The 22463-nt window shown below is 46.0% G+C and overlaps 1 protein-coding gene and 1 long non-coding RNA gene across 14 annotated transcripts in view; one reads left to right on the top strand and one right to left on the bottom strand.

The window, feature by feature from the left end:
• Pka-C1 (Protein kinase, cAMP-dependent, catalytic subunit 1) overlaps positions 1-22463 on the top strand; it is a 159818-nt gene that overhangs the window by 86668 nt on the left and 50687 nt on the right. For 3 of the 13 annotated variants that reach the window (XM_086980511.1, XR_002670640.2, XM_022790076.2), the window contains one exon: positions 18020-18073. The exons of 3 other annotated variants lie outside the window; for them this stretch is intronic. In XM_086980511.1, the coding sequence (XP_086836637.1) occupies positions 18020-18073 (54 nt within the window). 7 more of the 13 variants (XM_022790079.2, XM_022790077.2, XM_022790075.2 and 4 more) reach the window with 6 other exon arrangements.
• The window catches only part of LOC147757516 (uncharacterized), a 57109-nt gene continuing 54353 nt past the window's right edge, over positions 19708-22463 (bottom strand). The window contains exons 7-8 of the long non-coding RNA XR_015321500.1: positions 21847-22037; positions 19708-21403 (exon numbers count right to left, since the gene is read on the bottom strand). This is a non-coding gene — a long non-coding RNA (uncharacterized LOC147757516). The remainder of the gene's footprint in view (positions 21404-21846; positions 22038-22463) is intronic.

Genomic DNA, 22463 nt, shown 5'->3' with positions numbered 1-22463 from the left:
TCTCTTTAACTATCTAGAGGTTGTTACCAAGCGTCAGTTTTTGTTTAGCAGACGTAAGGTAAAAGCATGCAGAAGAGGTCTGCTGCTATCCTTTTTTAGTTGCCTTTTTTGTTTACAATGTACGAATAGATGATTCTCCTGACAAATTACGTTTTTAGTTGTAGCTGGCTTGCGCACCGATGGACTGATTGAGTACTATAATTTGAGGTGGAGAAACTTCGCCGACCAGAGCAACAATGAAAGCAATGTTTGCTTATCGCATGTTATGTTCTAATACTTTATTACGACAAGTTGGTAATATGTTTGCTGCAAACTTGACGACATCGATCGTCACAGATTTAAGTGAAAAGCGGATCACAGGCCAATTAGAAGAAGAAGAAAGCACGTAAAAAGTAATAAACAAAGCGAAAAAAAATGTGCGTTTGTATGTGTTAGAAGGAAACAGGGCTGGAGGCAAAGAAGCGGAACGTAATCATAGAAATTTACGATGCGTTAGGAAGCAAGTGAACTTTAGCGATCTGCCCCGGTGGTGAGGGCCTTCCGATGCTTGTTGAGCCAAAACGAAGCTTCCACTTCGAACAGACCGGTGATGAAGGGCCCGCTGGACGTTTTACTTCCGGAAGAAAGCAAATGCACCGACTCCTCAACCCGCCTTTGTTGTAGTTACTGTCGCCAGGAGCGTGGAATTGGCGACCGACTGAATGACAACCCGGCAACAGCTGAGCAGTGGCAGTAGACATTAAACAGTGTCGTTGCATGGTGTCGACGACAGCAAAGGGATCCTGCGAACTGTAGCACGGCGCGAGGGCGGATCTCGTTGTGTCTCTTTGCCTCTGACCAAAGCTGGACTCTTGCGCTCCGAGAAGGCTCGTTTAGGGTGCTTCCGTTTTACAGGGGGATGCCATGTACGGACATTCTGATGGGACTCACTGGTCCGACCCACCGTTTTACAACACATTGTACCCCACCCTTGCCTTGAATCACCACACGTACCAATGCTCGCGGTGCCCCTAATGCCAATATTTGATACGACTACAATTTCAGTCACCATCAGCAGCATCACTACCGCATATAGGGCCCTAGTCGGTCGCCTCTTCGCCCGTTTGCCCCGGGAGCAAGCAACTTTTATCGCCACCTTTCTCATCCACTTTACTCGCCGCGCCGGGCTCAACGTAGTCGTTTGGGCACTATGCACTGGGTAGTTCCTGGCACTGACTGTACTTGTACGGTTGCGGGTCGCTTCGCCGTCGTGGATATGTTTGGTGTACGCCTACATCATTGTGCGCCCCACCACCGCGTTGACATGGCTGCTGCAAAAGCCTTCTCCTTTCACCGGTCGGCGGTTTTCAGTCGACGATTGCCGGGCAAAAGCAAGCGAATCTGACTACTTCCCCGGGCTAATCCTCGATAGGACTGATTCCCTCCCCAGCCAGTGGGTAGAGGGCAACCTTCAAGAGCCCCTACACAAAATGTTCTATAACTCCTCACTTATCCGCTATTTTCCCCCGCGTCGTCTGACGACCGATAGTGACCTCGGCGAAGAGAAAGCCCGTCGGCGGATACAGCGGAACTTTCGCTGTATGTAAGACCTGCCCTGTAGTCGGCATTTTCATTGCTACGGCTGCTGTGCCTGTCGTGGCCGACACAATTATGCGCCGTGTCAACCAGCCACACACTCTAAGTGCTCCTAAACGTTAAGGAGCACTACAGCCATAGAGCACCACGGCCATTCCGGCCATTAGCGTTTCTACCGGGGAACAAATCACTGGATTCGATCAATGAGATATCGAAGTAGTATTCGCTCGTATAATAAGTATGCACTTAAATTTGCGACAATTCAATGTAGCGAGCAAAACTGCTGAAATGAATAATCTGCAGTACTCCTATCAAATCGATATAACACGAGCTTATTATGCAGTAGCGAATGATATTTAATTGAAATAGCAAAATGAAGAAAGTTAGACCTATTCAGACGCACTTGCATGCCCAGGAGTTAGTAGAAGGTAAAATGCCCGATAATGTCCAGCCCTACAACAACTTCTGTCTCAGAGGAGATGCAACAAAAGGAACATTACCTAAAAAAAGTATTTCGACTTTTACATCCAGTACCTAGTCGGTTAGGCATTGTTTCAGATGCCTGGCCTTTAGCATGAAACGAAATGTATTTACGTTCGTATTCGAACGTAGACCATCACCACGTGTCCCAAAGTTCGAAGGGATACACCCTCTATGAAAGGGAAGAACGGTCCTGAAGCAGAATTATCTGTGCGGTTCAAAAATCGACTGGAAGATTTGATTATTGCATCCTTGGACTGAGCATGACAAGTCAATAACAAAGTTAGGGCTCAGGGCGTTACTTTAATCTCTGAAAAGTGATATAGCGAAGAAAAATCTGAACCATGAGGCTTTCTTTGTTTTTGTAAAAATTAAATAACGATACACTATCGTCATTTTGAGTGTATGCTCGTTGTCACAAACTACACTTAACATTATCCTAACTGATTATAGATAATAATAATTATAATAATGAGTATGTCGTCAGTTGTCGTCGAATAATCTTGCTCGTTTCCCGTGACAGCTTTCTAATTATTCAAGACAGTCAAGCTCTACCCATAAACTAACCTATTCCGAAATAAGTTGGCTTATGAACGAGATACATAAGTACATACAGAAATAGGCAAAAGTTGATCTACACTAAAAAAAAAAAGTTAAAGCAATTAACTTCTATATTTAAGCGCAATGTTGTCTCGCATTTTACTTAATGGTAAGAATCTACTTGTTCTTCTCTCTTGGCCTCAAAATTTAAAAACTGAAAAATAATTTTATCGTGAATCCTTCAAATGAAGCTGCTTTTGCATCGTATCGTAACTATACCTCCCAACATTGATAATAATGATCGCTATTTATACTAGAGTGATGATCGTATAAGACATCCATCCAGGTAGACTTTGGCGCTGAGTGATCTTCTATTATGTTATACATATAATAGATTAATTTTTAATAAATTATGAAAGTAAAAGATAAACAGATGGAACAGTCGCTTGAAATCTCAGATTTATCTCAGTGTGTTTATACTACAGCATTATTCGATGTAACAATCAATTTAGCTTTTTCAGTCGACCGACCTTCCCTAGTCGCCTTTAAACCGCGATAGCATTTGCAGGTCATACAGTTTGATCCGTACTTCTGAAAACCAAAATATAGCTAAGATCCGTCTGGTATATACATGTATACACACCAGACCACTGGCCATCGAACGAAAAGTGCGTCCAAAGGAACACTAGCTGTAAATTCGAACAGTTACATCTAACGTTCCTATTTACTCTGTATGGAGATACATATCGGTCCATAAGTAAAGAAAAAGCTTGTTATCTTACGGAGTGCTTGCTCTGTGGATAAACAGGCACAGAGAACAATCGGAGTAGTGAATGAACATACTCATCGCGTACGTCTTTTTGTGGCTTACCGTAACCATCACGCCTTACTGTGTTCTAATGATATTGGTTAATACTGAAATGTTCAATCTATCCTTGCAGTTTTCGTGTTCAAACCTTTCAGCGCATTGATGTGGTGCGACGTTACTGTGTGTTTGCGTTTCCTTCGTTAGTACGAAGTGTCAACTGGAGTTCGCAAATATGTTACTGCAAAAGTTCATAGAAGTCTGCGTTATCCGGAAAATAGTGACGATGGAGGCCAGCAAACGATGGACAGGTGAGGGACATCTGACCGATCGCTCGTCAGCCCGTGGTGACCTAACTACACCTTTTCGCAGAATTGTATGTGTCCTTTTTTGTGGAATCGTTAAAACTGTTAGAAGCGCAATCCCTTCCCTGGCTGCGACCGAAATTCCTCACGTGAGGGAGGGAATGTTCAACCGAAGCATATTGATATATATATATATATATAAATAGCGATATGGACATACAAATGGGCAAGCTATGAGCTGCTTGTGCAATTTCGATGCCCCGAATAGAAGGCGCAGTAAGAAAACGAGCATAGTCACAGGAGCTGAGGGAAGACTCTAGGAAGTCTTACTTGGCGCTCCCTCTCACGCCAAGTTCGTCAGTTTCTCGTTCGGACTTCCCTGTCCCATTTGGCTGTGCTAGTTTATATTTCTCGTTTGACGACGGCTGCATGAATACAGCAGTAGTAAACTGCTGGCCAACGCTAGCATCCTATGGGTAGTTGCCTCCTGCTGTTTGAGAACAGACCTGTCGGAATTATTAAATTTTCAGCTCTGGTGACACTTCGCCTATCGACGACTACTCTGCTTAGCAAGCTGTGCTTATAGTGCATTCACGACAACTGTCTTTACAGTTGGAGTAACTTACCGTATGTAGTCTTACGTATTCAAAGGTTTTAATAACAGTAAACGAATATGATTTTTATATGCAGCAGCAGCAGCAGCACGTTATTCGAACGCAGAAGCGCGAGCTACCGCCGTTACCTCTGTCCAGCTGCCGTAACGCGTTTACCACCACAGCCCCACTACACGGCCGCTAATATAACAACGGCAGCAGCCATCGGCGGCGGCTGCGTCGGTGGGTCGGTCGACCCTTTGGTCGGAAAACCGCTCACCCAGCGCCATCTTGTCGTCCGCTCCGCGCGAACAACTAGCGCCGCCCAGCTGGCTCAACTGCAGCCGTTTCAACAGCTGAAAGATCCAGTCAATGCCTTGCATCTCAACCAGCCACGCTGCGCTACGAATGTCGGTCAGAAAGTGCAAATATAAACAGCCGAGACAGATAAAGAATGAACGTGAACATGTACATATTTATGTATATATATATATATAGCGAAGTCCTGTGGAGGGCGGCGACGGCAGTGTAGGCTAGTGTACACTACACTGCTAGATATTGGAGCAGTCGAATTGTTGTTTATCAGCGGGAGTAGAGCTGCCGACGGAGAGTGGACTCGTCGCGGAGTTCGTCTGACTCCGGCCGAAACACAGCCGCGAAAAGACTCTCGTGTGTCTTTTCGTCGTCTGTCGTAAAACGCATAAATAACGCATCGAGAGAAACAGAGAGAGAAAACGAAAAAGAGAGAGAGGAGAGAAAATAGGTATGTGTTTGTTCAAGTTCGACAGAAACGAAAAATTTCGAATGTTAGAGAGGAACAGAGGAAGCTCGCTTTGTCGTTGTAACCCGTACTGCTACGCTCGCGAATGCCGACACACACAATGACGTGGAGTCGACTCGAATTGTCGACAGAGATAATCATAACAAGAACAGCAATGGCCGGACTATCGTTCCTGCTAGCTAAGCTAGCATCGGAGGCAGAGGCCCGCACGTCAAGTTACGACCGTACCGTGTCCAGGCGCTAGCGATACGACTGGCGATACGTTTGATACGATTCCATTGAGTTACGACGATAGCGTCCATCATCAGTAGCAGCAACAGCAGTAGTATACGCTGTTTGTCTACGTCTGCCTCTGAACTTCTCGTCCTTCTGCTGAAGTGAACCTATCTGACGTGAAGAAGCGTCGTATCGTTAACACTTGAAGCAGCAGATGGTTGCTGTTGTCGCCTACTGTTTCCTTTGCTCGTTTTAGTAGAGTGCTGTGTTACGCTATCGGTGCAACGATCTGCTAACAAGCGGCGATGGTGACGGTGGCTGCGGCGGCGGCGGCAGCGGAGGCGGCTGCTGTGCTACTCTGACACCACTGCCGGTCGATCGGTCTATTTGTCCGCCTATACTTTACTCTGCTGTCTGCCTGCTGCTGCTCCTTGCCCGTGTGAAATAAAGTGCTGCTACACCCGCCGCCGCCGCCGCCGCTGCCGCCGCCGCCGCCGCCGCGACGTCGTCGGCGTGTGTTGTGTGATGGCGGTTGTGGTGTAGCCGTTTCTGCTGCGGTCGCGGCCGCCGTGTTTGCAAGACCAGCCGTGAGCTTCTGCTGTTCGTCTGTCTCTCTCCTTCTCGCTTTCATTTTCTCCGTCTTTTCATCCCCACTGAGCAGTACTGGCAGGAACTACCGCTACCACGGATAATCAGACAATTGCTGCAGCTACTATTGCTGCTGGCAGCACCATCACTAGCAGTGAGTAGCAGCGACCACGTCGTCGACGACGACGACCAGTGAGCGCCGCCATACGACGGACAGTCCGACGACCGGACGGAGGGACAGGAGAGACGGAACGTCGACGTTGTCGTCATCGCCGCCACTATAGCCAAAGCGAGCGCGAGCGACAACGGCGCGCTATCGACAACTATAAGCGCGAAGCGAGCAAGTGAGTGCCGGCTGGCTATTTGTGTTAGCAGAAACTGCGAGTGATCGTGGCTGTACGAGGCGGCTGTTGTTAGCTACTGGCTATAACCATATTATGATGAGACGTGCTGTGACGGCTTAAGCACAGATCCGTTTACCTATCTGTTGTGCTTCTTATTGTGCTGGTGTTGAGCAGCAGCAGCAGTAGTTCGCTCCGGTGCTCCAATTTGCGTTCATCGAAGAGAGAAGTGACAACAGCGGCAGAAGTAATGGCGATACAATGTCCGTGATCGCTACCGCTAACAGCAGCGGCAGCAACCGGAGTCTTTATAACCGATAACAGGACGTTCTTATAAGACATAACTCAACAGTGAACGGCGGGGGTAACGACGCACGGTAAAGGCCGTTGTGCAAGCGGTACTCATTTGTGCAGTCGCGCTTGCTGGGTGTAGCTTTTCTTTGTGCGTATATCTGTGCGTCAACAGGGCAAGGAGCTGTATGCTGCGCTGACCCGGTACTTAGCGTATCGAACACAGCAGTTACTATTACCACTGTTAGTTTACGATGCCACTCACACACGACTATTGCTAAAAAAATAGCAAGTGAGGTTCCCGCCTTCATCCAGGATCGTCAGGATCACAACTCTTGGCCGTTAGTTTTCTCTCTTATTCATTCTCTGACCTGAAAGATTTCGTCAGCGGCCCAGTCGTTAGTAGGGTTCGTCTTGCCCTCGATCCAAATTGTCGCATTTTGACTACCACTGCCGATGCAGCAGCTGGCAGTTCTGGGTTACACATCGGCCGAGAGCTTTAGTGATTAACTAAACAGATACAATCAATCTCATCCAATTCAAAGCTGGAGGCGACATAGTTTCCTTGTCCTGTGAGTCCCTCATCCTTTTCTTATTGTCGTAGGGGTTAATTTTGCTTCGAGTACATATTACTATCATCGGCGCTTGTGGCACCCCTTTGTCCAATGGTGACAATACCATCGATGCTGTCGGCCTCTAATCAGCGACATTCGTTCTGAGAGTTCGCTACTGCTGTATTCACGTATCGGAATATGCAGTGTACAGCTACAGAAAGAAAGCGATCGGAGAGTATCTGACAAGAGTACGAAAACTATCGTTGGATTCAGCCAGATTGCGTAGGGCCGTAGCATCGCACCGTCCGGTGTTCCCTCAATTTGTTGTGCTGCAGGATCCCGACCGTGCTGATATTAAGAAAAGTGTGTGTATCTGTGCTATGTCAGACGTCGAATGGATCACTTGTAAAAGTAAGGAGAGTGTCCTTGCTACGGTACGACGGGAAGCAACTAGCAATCGACGATGGACAACAGAGAATTTACAATCTCGATAGGACTGCGTCACTCCGGTGCTGAGAGACGCTGATCTCCTTTCCCTATAATATGATGTTCAAAGATCAATTCTAATAAGGGCAAAAATAACAGCCCAGAAACAATGTTAACGCCCTCATGGTATCGATGTTTTCACCAAAGACAATTAAGAAGATAACAACAGCCACACTTCTGTCTACGTGTGTGCGTGTGTTTGTCTATAAACGTATCGGCGCTGTGTCCTTTGATGCCGTTGAATTCTATAGACGGTCTTGAGCGAATTCACTTTAATAAGCGGCGCAGTTTTCACTCACGTCGCCTTTGGCCTGGCAACGGTGGCCTGGTGCCGTATGCGATAGTGTTCCCTTTACATAACATTAACGCGTACCAATAACGTTAACACCAAATAAACGTCGTCTAAATCGATCTTTACGTTTAGTCTATCCGAAAAAAAGCTCTCTCTCGGTTTGTTGTCTGATTACCTGACCATCTGATCTCGACGTCCAGATTTCCTCCTAACAGTTAGTCACCTACGACGCGCCGCGTCGTGTACGTGTTCGTAGACAAGGGATTTATCGTTTCATTTGTGACAATAGTTTGTCACACAGGTGCCGGCGGCAGCAGCAACGGTAACTGTATGGGAAGGTTGCTAGCAATAAAGGGTATATGAAGGCAAGTACGAAGTAAACAAAATTCTGGCAGGATCAAGCAGCAGTGCCTGATAAAACCAACTAATTTGTTAATCCGCCAACTAGCAACAACAGAAAGAGGTCCACATAAACCAATTATAGACAGTGGTGGTCGGCAAAAGTGGTCGATACGCGACAAAAAAATTAAGGGGATCCGACTGGCCGTTGTCTCGAACCAGGCCAATACATTCCATGTGCATTATCTGCTAACCAGCTAGCCAATAGCGGGAACACAGCAGGTACCTACTGCACGGCTACAACACTAAGGCTAGAAAGACAGGTAGGCGTAGCTAAGCACAACAGCAGCAGCAGCAGTATCAGATACTTCGTCCGGAGATCCTGGCAGATACATTTCTGTATTACTATATTTCGGCTGCTGTTTCCTTGGGCAACCAGGAGTCGAACTGGAATTTTCTCATCGAGCAGCAGCGAGAACAAGCCGATAGCGGAAAAAGAAAATCGAAAGAACAAACGGTTGACAAACCTTAGATGCTAGAGCATCGTCGTGTCCCGCTTGTACGAACGATTAGTTTACTGCCACGGTCGAGTGGGAGACGATAGATCTAAATACATATAGATCTATATACAGATGGGCCAGTGTGCAACATAGCTGTGGTGAGGCGGCCTGTACTGTATAGATCTATCCCTCTGATCCATAATATGGAACACGGATTGTTTGCGGTGTAGCGTGGTGAGGCACTGTATCATTTTCGTACGTTGCTAGTGGCGTCCGAGTGACAAAGCGACGCTGTATTTATTCGATTATTACTGCTGTTGTTGCCGCTACGAGTAGAGCCGGCACTCAGAGGGACGGAAACGGGCCCCTGACCTCAACAGAGACAATTAGACCAACAGGGACAGAAACAAGCGACATTAGCAGCAAAGAAATGCATACTTTTTTTCAGATACGAATGTCTGCTGAGCTGAGTCTAGCAGCTACGGCAGATTTACTGCAGCGGCTATCATTATTATTAGTCTAGGATAGTTAGCTTGTTTGCATAGTCTTACTGCGGTTGTTGTTTTTTTCTGGCGACTCCCTGCGCGGCCTATTTCCCGCGCGAATTTGTCCTTGCACGCGTCTGTGCACATCGTAGGAAACAATAGTCCCGCGGGATTTTGATGACATTCGCGCCGGTATAAATTTCTTCGTGGTGGTGAAGTGCAATATTGTTGTTATAACCAATATATATAAGTACATATATATATACGTATATGTATTGATTATGATCGTTCGTTGTTGGTGCGTTAGGTGAATGACCGTCGGGTGTGACAGGTGCATATTGTTGGTCGTGTACGCTGTTGGTGTTGTTATCTGTGAAATGAGCTGATTTTGTCAAGAAGGATAGCACGAGTCAGAATTGGGGAAAAAACGGAAAAATCAAGAATCAAGAGCACATAACGCTCAAACATTTTATCCCCGGCCTGCCGAAACGATCAAATAGGAAGGGGCAGGGGTTACTGTAACTTTTTTGTTTTCAACCAAAAATCCTAATACGAATGGTGGTGACAACAAGGTCAGTGTATGTGCAACAGCAGCCATCAGTGTAGTGGATTGTCATTGTTATAGTGGCAACTTCTACTAAATATAATAAACCTGTGAAGGCCAGGATCACCACGATGCTACCGATACAAAGCGACAGACTGCGTTAACTGACAAAAGAATGAATACAGTTGACTCTCTCTCTCGAGTAGACGCATCTGCAGAAGCAGTACTGGCTGTAGAGTCAGATCCTAGAAGCAATCAGCAGCCAGAGAACGAGCAAGCAAACGAGAAGGACGGCAAGATGCTTACCGGCTGAGAACAGGGCGTTAGCGTTTATTCGGCGTCCATCCGTATAAAATCATACGTCGTATGCTGCTGCTGCTACTGCTGCTGCTGCTGCTAATACGACGAGTGTACCCCCTGTTTATAGCGTGATAGCTGCTACGGTAACCGCATGGAAACACCTCACTACCGCTACTGGTGGACTGTGTGAAACTAACGCGTCTTTTTTTCAAGCATATTACTTGCTCAGCAGAGATACCAACAACAATAACAACGGCAGTGATAATGCCGGCACATACGAAGCCGTAACGGGAAAATAACGATAAACAAGCATTAACTAATGGCAATATAGGAGACGAACGAGCGTAACAGTAGTCACCCTACAATAATCAGATCAACAAACGAAATAACGTATCTATATCTCATCGTAGCGGCTATTTACATGACGAAGACGATATCTTGTATGAAGTGACGGCCACTAAATGAACAGTGCCGGTGTAGCCCAGCGTCGTAGTGTTTTGCGTGAGATAGGACAAGTTAGTTTAAGCTTGTCGAATGCAAACAGGCCGCAGACAACGTCCGATGTCCTACATCTGACGACCATCTTGCAAGCAAACGTCAAGCTTGTATCACAATAGGCAAAGCAACGTGAACAGATTGGCGACTACAGTAGCTTTATGCAACGAAAAGTCAAGACGCAGTCTGCCGTTCTCATTCACGCTCCTGCTCAACGCTGGCGGACAAACACATCTATCTAAGACGACCTGGTGGTCCTCTCCGCTAAGGCGAATGAAAATCAGTCGATGAGGTTTTGCCGTGGCATCGCCGTCAGTCTTTTCGTGATCGCTGTGTAGCTCTTAGTTTGGGAAAGTCACAATTACCAACAAACTGTTTGAGAGAAGGACATCCAACACAGTGTCCCTGACCTGCCCGAGTTATACGGAGTGTTCAGATATACCTCGATAGTAATGAGTTATATCTTACGAGGCTGGTAACCATCTCACGCGCGTGGACCACGAATTCGCAAAAGGAAAAGGAGCATCGGTAATCGGCACCGTTACAGGGATTTGGTACGACGATCTGGCAGGTATACCTTTGGCTTTGTGTCGCTGTATCTTGGGCTGTCAGCGTGTCCAGGTCTGGTGATTTGCGCAGGCAGCTAGTTTAAGTTTACCAGGTGCTAACTGGTTTAGCAACGAACACGTAACCAACAACGTAAGCCAAGCGAAAAAACCGGCAAGGAGACGCAACTAGTCTACTGCATCTTTATCTGTGTGCGAGTCAGTTCGAAGCGATAAACGACGACGACATCACTTTACACCTGAGTGACACTATTGCCAAAGGTATAAGCAAAACCCAAACAGGCAGCGAATAAGTGCGTACACGAAAAAGCATTTGCTGTGGAATCCTGCAAGAAGCTGCCGTTCACTCAGACGGTTAAACTAAACGAGTAGAATCGGCGAGTGCAAGCTCTAGCGCTTAGTAATAGCGAAAACAAGCTAAATTTCGTAAGTGGGGCACTTTTTCTTACTTTGTTTTCCTCCAATACTTTGCCGCCGTGTACGACGGGTGCGCGTATCTGCGCCGTTCGAACAGCGTTTACCTTGGAAGCTTCTTATGGCCACCTAATTAACCAAGTAAGGAAGTGAGCAAGAGCCGAGAGAAGCCCTACGTGGTGACTAACGAAATCCCGTACGCGCGACGAACTATCCAGTTCGTTGATCAGCCCGCCGCCGCCGCCACCGCCGACCACCCCTTCGGTCAATCAGTTCACCAACAGACGAGACGGTATTAGCGAGTCCCTACTCACTAACTGGACAATAAGGCAGCAAGCACATCGCCATTGTACTCCGCCGTTTACAAAGCTTGTCCGTTTCACAAGCTCACATAGCAGTGTCGCTGCGGCGTCGGCTGCAATAACGGCGCAGCTGTGCTAAAACCGTCGTCAACAAGCGAGAGCAGCAAGAGGACTGGTGGTGGCGGTGGCGGCAGTAGTAGTAGCAGCAGCAGCAGCAGCAACAGCAGAAGCAGGCCGCCGACGCTCACTGCCGCAAAACAACCCACAGAAGCCACCGGCGTAGTCAACGGAGAACGCGCAGAGTGTCGTCCGCTGTTTCCCACTGCTGCTGCTGCTGCTGCTGCTGCTGCTGCTGCTGCTGCTGCTGCTGCTGCTGCGGTTGCTGCTGCTCTTACTACAGACCGAGCAACGTTCGGCCGGTGGACGATAGACAGGCTAACGCGGTGGTTCAGCACTAGTTGGCAGAAGTGGTCGAAACAGCTAGACGTCGTGCTAGCGCTCTGCTCACTATAACCAACCTATGTAGTCACAAACAGCTGCTTCCTTATCTCTGGTTGAAGAGCTGAACAGAGACTGGGAATGCTGGCGGCCGTTAGCGTTGCACTAACGACACCACCACAATAGGGAGCAGCTGACTGTACTGCTCAGCATCCTGCGACTGCTACATTAGCAGCAGCTTTAACTGTTGATGCAAAAACAAAAGGGAAGCAAACGATCTACCTATTTCTCTTTTTTTCGGTGTGTGCGCGCGCCGTTGCCGCTCTATAGGCGCGTTTCCTGTTCCAACACCGCTACTGACAGCGTTTCTACCATTACGAATATCACGCAACCACCAACAACGACCTGCCCGTCCTCTGGTTGGCGCTAAAGCTCAAGCCAAAGCTATTGTCGTTTTGGCCAGCCGGAAAATTGGCTACCAAAGCTAAAGCGAAGGCTGGTTTGATGGTCTGATTCGTTGCCGCCGGCGTAGCAACTCTCGCTTTTTTAACTAAGAAGCACAATTGTCCACAGCAGCAAGCGTCAGGAGACAACTAAGCGACCTACCACAGCATTTCAGACCTCGGTGGCGGTGCTGCTCTTGCTGAGCGTCTGTGTGCCCCCTACTAACCGCGTTATTGTTTCTTGCTGTGACGGCCGACGTCATTGCGGTCGCAACGCGTTCATGCTGTCGGTCATCTCATAGCAGTAGCCAGCTGGCCATTATCTAACCAGCTACAGTAACTTTCTCTATCGGCGACAGCTCTCGCCGACACAACGACTTTACTCGGCTTTCCTCAGCATCTCTTTTAGTCGACGGCAGACACTATCGCATCCGTAGTCGCCAGCATCGTTGTTGTTGTTGTTGTTACTGTCCTCGTCGCCGCGCTCTGGCCGATGTGGTTGGGGTCTAGGTGGCCACTAACAGTCCGCTAGGTGGCCGTTGGCTTCGTCTGGCCACCGAACGGTGTTCCGCGGCTGCCGCTACCACTACTACTTCTTGATGATTCTAGTCAGTAGCCGTCGCTGTGGTGAAAAGCGACTTTAGACGAGGGGACTAGACTACCATTGCAGGCAGGCAGGCAGGCAGGCCGGCCGGCCGGCCGGCAGACAAACAAGTCAGTTAGCCAGCCTAGCGAGTTTAGCAGTGGCGACGGCGGCGGCAACAGCAAACAGCTCGAGAGACACCTCTCTGCTAACCGCTGAAAGCGGCAGGGCCAATGCGAAGCCATCGCTACAGCAGCAGCAGCAGCAGCAGCAGCAGCAACAACGATAGAGCGTCGTGTGTCGTCGGTCGCTCGACCGGCTGACGCTGAGCCTGGTCCCGCTAACGGCGGTGGCGACGGTGACCGCTATCATCATCGTCACCGAGAAACTGTGTGTATTATTATACTACGGGGCGTGTGAGTTAAAGAGCAGTGGCCGAAACGTAAGAAATGCCGCAGCAGCAGTAAAAACACCATCGCAAGCATCAGCGAGTTCAATGCAATAGGAGAGGCCCAGTGCGAAACAGTTGACGAGTGCGTGGCTGCTGGCCGTCAGTCCATTTCATACGGTGCAACTGCTTCCGGCCGATGGACAGGAAAAATCGGTGGCAGAAACACGAGCGCGAGTGCGGGAAACAGAAGCAGAACGAAAACGGAAGACTCGGCTAAAGAAATACTACAGGTCGTGTCAGCAGGATTGCCCAGCGGACGACAGAACGACAAAGGATACTGAGGACAGGCAAAAGGGTTACACAGAGAAAGAGAGAGTCAGACCGAGCGAGCGAGCGAGCGAGCGAGCGAGAGAGAGAGATAGAGATAGAGAGAGAGAGAGAGTGTGCGTGAGTGAGAGAGATAGAGAGAGAGATAGAGAGAGAGAGAGAGAGGGAGGGAGAGAGAGAGAGGCGATTCAGATAACGAGATTCGCAACGACTGCAGAAACAAGTTCAAAAAGTAGTGTGAAGGTTGTTACGGCGAAAAACAGTGAGACCACAGAAACAGTCCAAAGGCTGGATTACCTCATTTCTGCTTAGAACTAGGGAGCGAGGAAACAAAGAAGGACTACGTTGTTGAGTTGTTGGCAAAGAGGCAAGGATTTTCGCCGATACAGCTCAGCGTCAACAACTCGTCATTGTTATCCGAAGTATATATATATATGTACTCGTGTATATTCATCTATATATCTATATAAAGACATAAAAATAATACATCTCTCAAATCTGTGCCGTCACACCGCTGCGACAGTTACATTATTACCAATAGCCAACAGCAGCAGGGGCGTTAACAAGTAATATTTCACCGTTACCACTAGGCACTCTCGCTTCTTCAATTACTGGTGACGGTATATCGGCGTCCACTGCTCTCGAAGAACGGATAAGCGGCTAAGCCGAGCGGCAACTGGCAGAGAATCAGCTTGAAAGCGAAGGACATTGTGCGCGAAAACGAACGCCAGAGGAATCGTCGTTGTCGTTTTGACTCTGGATTCTATAAACAACAACAACAACAACAACCAAGAACATCGGTGTTCAATGAGAGAGTGAGTCACTTTGAGGTCGTCAAAAACTCGTGGTGCGAACAATATCATCGCCCAACAAAGACGCTAAGTTACTATCCTTGCTATAGGTAGTTGGCTGATTGTTGTGCGCTCTTCGCTACGTTGTGCTCAGAATTGGTTTGTTGTTTTCTTCCCTTCGTAATCGTATGACACTCTTTGTCATTGCACCGATTTGGTTCGTCGGTGCGTTATCGTAGAAGAGTTCTCGTTGTCAGTGCGCAAGTTCGTGTCCAGCTTTGCTGCTACCACTGCTGCTATTACTACTGCTACTGCTACTGCTACTGCCTGCTGCTGCTGCTGCTGCTGCTCCTCTACAAACAGCGGCAATATGGGAAATACTGCTGCCACGAAGAAGGGCGACCCCGCCGAGAACGGTACGTGCTCAGTGCGTCTCAATCAGTGACCGAGCTTAAGTTATCGTTTTTCAAGGTCCATTGATTACCCCCTTCCCCGTCCTCACGTATCAGAGATGTTTAGGTTCAGTTTATACCTAGATGAATTCAAATAGGTAGGCTAGCTTTAAATCGTAAGAGTTTTCGTTGCGTATGTCGTTACGGTTGTCGTTTGAAAATAGACACAAATCTGACTAAACTAATTTAGGAGATGCGTCCAGCCTTGTTTGACAGTGCTTATTGAACAATGAAAATAACAAACAGAAACCCTTTGCATCGAACTAACACCTACAGTCATGTGTGAGCCGGAGAGATCACAACGGATTTTTCTATTTTTAGGTATGATACCTAGATGTTAAGCCAGACGTTATATCTAATCGTAGAATCTCAAATAGTCAACTCTGTAGAGATTATAGCACATACACGAGTGGAATATAATTATCGTTAATAGTGACCTTTCTATGTTTAGGGTATTTTACGAATATATGTATATATATATATATATGACCTTGTTTATCGTATATAAGTACGAGTTGGAGTAATGGCAGTTGTTGCAACGAAGTCAACCGCCTTTAACGATCCAACTTAATATATGGTAAGCAGCTGTTACTTCCCGTCATCAGAAATGAGAGATTCTGGACGCCACAGCAAAGTGTGCTAGACGCTTTGTTTACTGTCTGAAAGCAGCAAAAAGCAATATTGCTTGCCGTTCAACGTTTTGGAATAGCGTAGCTTAGACGTCCGGATGTCTGCCAATAAGCTTGGTATACTCCGTCATATTCGTAGACGTCAGAGTTCATCGAATCAAGAGCAATGGCCCGTCATTCGATTGGAGGTTCTACGCCTTCTCCCGTTTTCTCCACTATCAAGAAGAATCAGAAGATGTAATCTCAAAAGAAACTGGATGTTTTCAGTGGTCGATCGTTGCTACGGACGACAACTCAGACATGGTCGATAGACCTGCACGGTAGCTATAGGCCCGGCACGCTGTTCACTCGCAGAGCATGTCTCTGTATATGTGTGAGTTTCTGATAAACTGGCCGTTGAAATACTGAAATATCCCCAATCTGCATATGATATCAGTCTGAAACGACATAACAACGGCAATGTCAACAAGAACAGGAATAACAACGTCATGCATAATAGTAACGTGAGTGGCCTGGCTTCCACAGCAGCAGCAGCAAATGTCAACTGTCGCGCTCTATTCCTAATTCTCGCCGCGTCGGACTTGGCACAGTGAGTGCATTGGTGGTGAATGCAATGGCCAGCTGAACAGGCCAATAGCATTCACCATATACGTGTAGCAAGCACTTAGCTTAAGTTTCATTGAGTGACCTTGGCAAAGGCGACAACTGAAGAAATCTACCGGCCATCGCTTGCGCATCGGCTGGTACATCGTAACCAGCGTTGATGACACTGGACTCTAGGTGTGAGAAGCGTGGCTAATTTGTCCTTCTTCAAAAACTGCCCCGTTGACTACTACAGCCAAAACTAAAAAGCTATATTATTAATGATATGACTATATTACAACTTATCGAAATACTATGCTTGAGTTAGTATTACTGCTTAGGCAACCCCTTGCCATTCGGTTCGACCTGTCGTCGTCGTCGTCGTCGTCGTCGTCGTCGTCGTCACAGCCGCGACTGTTACTACCACCGTGCCGCTGTCTTCTAAATGCTGGGCGTCTGATCATCCGCTTCGTCTGATTATGGCGATAATTCGAACTTCAAACAGAACGGAACGAGACACGTTCGCGTCCCGAGCGGTTCATGACTAGGTAGCGAGCGACCAGGTAGCATTGACATTAGCAACAGCGCTCGCGGCGGCAGCATCTGCCGGCGTCACATAGCCAAAAAGCAAACGGTCGTAGCACGGTCGAAGACACCACAATCACCTTGAAAGAAGGACGTGAACGCCATACGACAACTATGGCTATCTATGGAAGATACATTCATCGAGCATGAAGTTGGAATGAAATCAAGTGAAATGAAGTATTACCGTTGATATAGTGTGCCTTCTGCATGAAGAAGTAGCACAGACCACGGAGCGATCAACGGTATGTCGTTCAGGGTTGTTACTTTGCCCGCCGGCGGTCGCAAATGCTAACGCACCGCTCGCTGACGGCGGTTTTGGAGGAATACTATCGAGCTATTTATATCTCGTATTCTGTCGTTGTTGTTATGAAGAAGCGATTTCATAAAAGCTCGTGCAATTTGTCACGACGTCAGGCCGTTTGAAATCGTCGCTCGTACGGTTACGCCACAACAAGATGTGCTAAAGCAAACCAAAGAGTTGTCATAGCTATGCACGGACCTCAAATCATCTTCTAATCATCTAGAAATATGATCGAAACTATTAAACGATTGTTGTAAAAGTGTCTATTTTCTCTACAAAGCGAGCAAGGAAATATCTGATTCGATCTTCTGAATATAGATAAAGACGTGTCATCCTGTTTTTGTTTATATATATGTTGACTTATCAGTGTTATCATTTTGTCGTCATCATCATCATCATCATCATCTGTGACTTCGTTTTACAAATATCAGAAACACAATTTCGTTAACTATTTTACTTGTCGTCTGTTATACGTTATTTAGCGATCAATACATATGTCCAAAACGAGAATAGCATAGACCTTTGTTTAGCTTGTTTAAAACGTTGCCACGACGTCAGGGCTATTTTTTTTTTTTCTCCCGATATTTTCTGAATGAACAGGTATAATGTTAACGTACGTTGGCAACGCAATTATTACTGGCTGTAGTAGTTTCTTTATCTTGTATTATTATTATTATTATTATCTGTTAATGAATACTGTTCTAGGGGGGGCGCAACCGAAGCTGAGCAGGCAGACGTCTTCCAGTAACGCAATCACAGGTGAACAACAAAAACGATAATAACAAAAACACTATCTCTAACATAACACACAAATTGCTGCTCTTCTTTTTCTTGTTATTGCTCATACTGACAATTGTACAAATGCTACCGTTTCGAAAAAATAACTAGCCAAAAAAACCACCGACCGTAACCACTCTATCTAGTATATATATATATACGTAGAACACAAAGAATTTCTTTCATCGTTACTGATTAGTTGTTCTTGTTGTGGTTATTGCTAGCGAAAATTTTTTTCTTTTGGTTTGCCACCTTTGTTTTTCGTTGCGGATTGCGAATACGTCAAGGTTACGTGATCAAGTCCGTCTACTATAATAACAACATACTAAGTAAAAGTCGCTGGGCGTGTGCTTGTGCACTGTGTGTGTAAATAACACTAAAATATGCTGTCTGCTCAAAGCTGCTGCCCCATTGACTGATTGTTGATCGATGATGACATGATCGATTGAAGGCCAATCGGTTAGTTGTGCTAGCATGATTGACCCGTATGGCTTTGTATGTGTATGTGGGTGTAAGGGAAGGTATGGAAAAAGCGTTATGTGCTTTCTAGCTATAATTTAGTAAACTGAAAAAATCTAACTAACCTCTTTTGTGCTGCCAAGCGATGAACGGGAATAGGGCTACATGTGTTGATGCTGTTGCTGTTACTTTGTCTGTAGTGCAGTGTTGGTAACGTTACGATATAGCTGTTGCGATCGTCGGTACCTAATTTGACGGTGGACGATGGAAGTGAGATTTGCTTCGGACGGTAAAATACGCTGACACAGACACTAGGTAGCTGAAAGGAGCACAGGAACACTAATGGCAATGCAAGAATCTGAACTCTGTCCTGTATGTGTGTCATCTAATATATATCATGAATATCTGTCCCGACAAAGTGTCTGTAGTTGCCGACCTTTAGAATCAGGCTAGCTTTTTTACGATGATTTTATATTAGTAGTAGATAGCCTGAACCAAAAGGGTGCCTGCGCGAAGTATCGCGAAGACCGATCAGATATATATCGACATGTTCATTTAAGTATGCAAAGAGAAAAAACAATATATTTCGCCGATAGGTGGCTGTACAATTACGGTGGTTAATCAGTGAGAGTAGTAGCTGCAAATAAAGCGGTTTAACAAACGAGGTTAATCAATGCCGGTGGACAGGTTCACACAACCGTTCTCCCAGGATTTAATCGAAGCCTAACTAAATCTATTCATAGATACATAAGATAATCCCTAAGATGTCCTTTTTTTTTTACTGGTCCTCCAGTAAAAAGGTGCAGAAATCTTATATATATATATATAATCCCTTTATCTCCCAACAAATGCATCTTGTGGATTAGCTAATTTCGAGAGCTAACTAGGTAGGTTTGTATCTTTCAGTAAATGGAATGCCCTTCGATTGCAGACGATTATTTTTTGCGTGCTAGCCCTATTGTAAAGCTGAAGTGTACTAAAGCGAGCGATTAGGTAGGATTAATGGCATCGATAAACCCTGTGAGCGAGTACATTTAACCCCGCACAAATTAATCTCTTAGTTGCGAAAAGCTAAAACCGAGGGACAGTTTTAAAACGTGTATATCAGCGACGATGCATGATTTTGCCTTTTTTCGTTATAAATAAAATACTGAAAGTTACTCAACTTATACATCAGATATTTATTCAACTGGAATTGATACGGTGCTCTTTAGTGTGCGGGATGTGTCTTGCATTTAACACATTCAGAGGTATCGATTATCATGTGACTGTCCGCCGTAATACTCGCACGTAATCTGTGGATTTACCCTGAAAGCAGGGTAAGATCGCGCAGCCATAGTCTCGCTATTGTTGGTTATTGAGGAAATTCCATCAGCGCATCTCTACCGCGATTATAGCTCTAATAACGGCATTGGGGAGAGGATAACGCGTCACTTCGCTTGCGCTTAAACGCGCATTTTCAATGGTAGGTTTTGCGAAAAAGGTTTTTAAATGGGACACGCTATATCAAGTGTATATTCAGACTCAACGTTTTCCTACGTAACGGTCAAGTCACATTGTATACTCATAGTATAGCTTTATACGCAAGTTCATCGGAAACACACACCGCCAAACATACTAATTAGGTTAAGGCATGCTATCGATTTTAGGTGTTGACCCTGTTCTTACTGACCTAATCTTGCGATCTGTCAATGCTGATTTTTAAGAAAATGCCCGAAAGTCACATCTATCAAAATGTTTTTCATCCTGCTATCTCCCAGTAATGGCTGATTGAAACGATATATATATATATATATATATATACACCATTAATGTCCGGCATCTTTCTCGCTTATGAATTTTCTATTGCATTCAACTATTCCGAAAGTTGTATGTTGGGAGTAGACGCTGATAACAGGCATGACTGAGTATTTTCTTGAATTTTTTGTGCGGTTCTTTGAACATCTTTGCCTTTTTTTCATGATAGCCTTAATTTTAAGCTCATTGCGTCCTTGATGCCCTCGACTATTGCTACTATTTCTGGAACTGCTATAACGTTTGCCATTTCTATGATTTGTCGCTATGCATTCCAATAATATGCATATGTGTGTTTGTATAGTAAGTCTATAGGCCGTTATGCATATTTTATTTAGCACCTACGTTTGTATTAGCTTTTCGAGAGCAGGCCCGGCCGTTGGTCTCGGTCGGGCCTATAAATTGTTTTACGTCTTCAGGTGTCTGTTTGTTGAGTAGTCACGTCACTGTGCCGTCGAAGCATTTGTCACCGTACGTTTTGTTGTTGTTATTATTATGACGTACTACTACAATTGCTATGGCGTTCATATTACTTCGAGGATTATTTGGTTGCAAGTGGTAATAGTGAACTTTGGCCGTCACAGTAGCTTAGGACTTGTTTGTGTCCTTCCCTACGTTCGTTGGTTAACGGTTGTTGTTAACGACAATTTCACTTCAGAATTACATAAATATCGTTACGAATAGAGCAATAACGAAAGTCGTCCAAAATTCGTTCGTTTTTCTATAAATAAAGGCTGACTCTGAGCTGTGAAGTCGAATCAATCGAATTACCTGTTCAAGCTGCTGATGCCTTCGTTGTTGCTATTGCCACCGTAATTGCTGGCACCGCACGAATTTCGAAGTAAATCATGGCTATATCACTGGGTCTCGCCATCGAAACCCTAGTGCACAGTCAGAGTAGCGCGGACAGGCGGGTGTTTCTTGTTCTAGACGATTAAACATTGTTGCATAATACAGGCAGTGTCATATCGGGCGTGTCCGCTGCCGATCGACTGATCACCGTTCTATTGTAAACTATAACGTAATATAGTGCACTGCAGGAAAATCGTCCGTCACAAACTAGAACAAAACGGCATCCACGCAATAATCCGTAACGTTAGATATTCATGCATAATATTTATGTTCAGACAATTGATTACGCACACTGTAAAAAAATGCACCTACATCGTGCCGAAGCTCTGTAACAACAGTTAAATATAAATAAAATGCAACAATATTCAGAGAAGTTAGCACAGCCAGGGGCTACCACAGGTGCTAAAACACTTACGATGATATATGCATGCCTATGCTGGAAAATGAGAAAAGAAGTAATTTATTTAACGATTTAATATCACATATGTAGGTGTGGCTAATCTGAACAATAGGATATCTTAGGCTGAATCCCGATTACAACCACTAGTTCCGGCTGAACTTTAACGCTACTTCCTTCAGGACAGTGGAATAAGACAGCCGCGTCTGCCGCAAACGCATTATCAGAGCTGTTATGGTCACCCTTCGCTTACCATTCTTCTTCAACTGCGTAGACGACGTTCTCGTATAACACCATCATCGATGGCTTGGCTTGACTCCGTTGTGAACAACGGGGTCGACGTCCACCAGCTCGGCCATCCCCTGGTCGTCTGTGTCCCTGTCTGCTGAAACAGCCGCCGTCTCATCTATCCATTCAACGACCGTTGTGGACTGTTGCACATAACTGCCAAGGAGAGAAACGGTCATGCCATAGTCATATTCCTTGTATAATTTTTTGTGCTTGTACTTATTTTCCGCCAAACAACGGATAATAATTTTTAGTAAGTTTATGGTGATAGTTAATGCCCAGGACCCAATAGACGAAAGTGCGTACGGCTCGCAAAGTCCCGCTGACAGCTCTATAGTAGAAGCCGCTTCTTTGCTTCCCTGTCAGCTGTGTCTCTCGATGAAGATGGCTGCGAGCTTAGCGGCAGCAATTGAATGTCACAACTGTCGTGACGCATTTGTTCGCTTCCTATCTGCCTGAATTGGTCCTCTCGTGTGTATCAGGCGCTGGCTAGCGAGCTCGACTCAATTGGCTCACGGCTCGCTCTATTAGCTAGTAATGGCTGGCAACGGCTGGAGCAGCAGCGGATTAGACGTGGTTACG

Source organism: Varroa destructor, unplaced genomic scaffold (genome assembly GCF_002443255.2).
Source record: "Varroa destructor unplaced genomic scaffold, Vdes_3.0 BEIS01000002.1, whole genome shotgun sequence".
Taxonomy (NCBI): Eukaryota; Metazoa; Arthropoda; class Arachnida; order Mesostigmata; family Varroidae; genus Varroa; species Varroa destructor.
The sequence above is the reverse complement of the archived record's forward strand: the minus strand, read 5'-3'. Positions and strand labels throughout refer to the sequence as shown.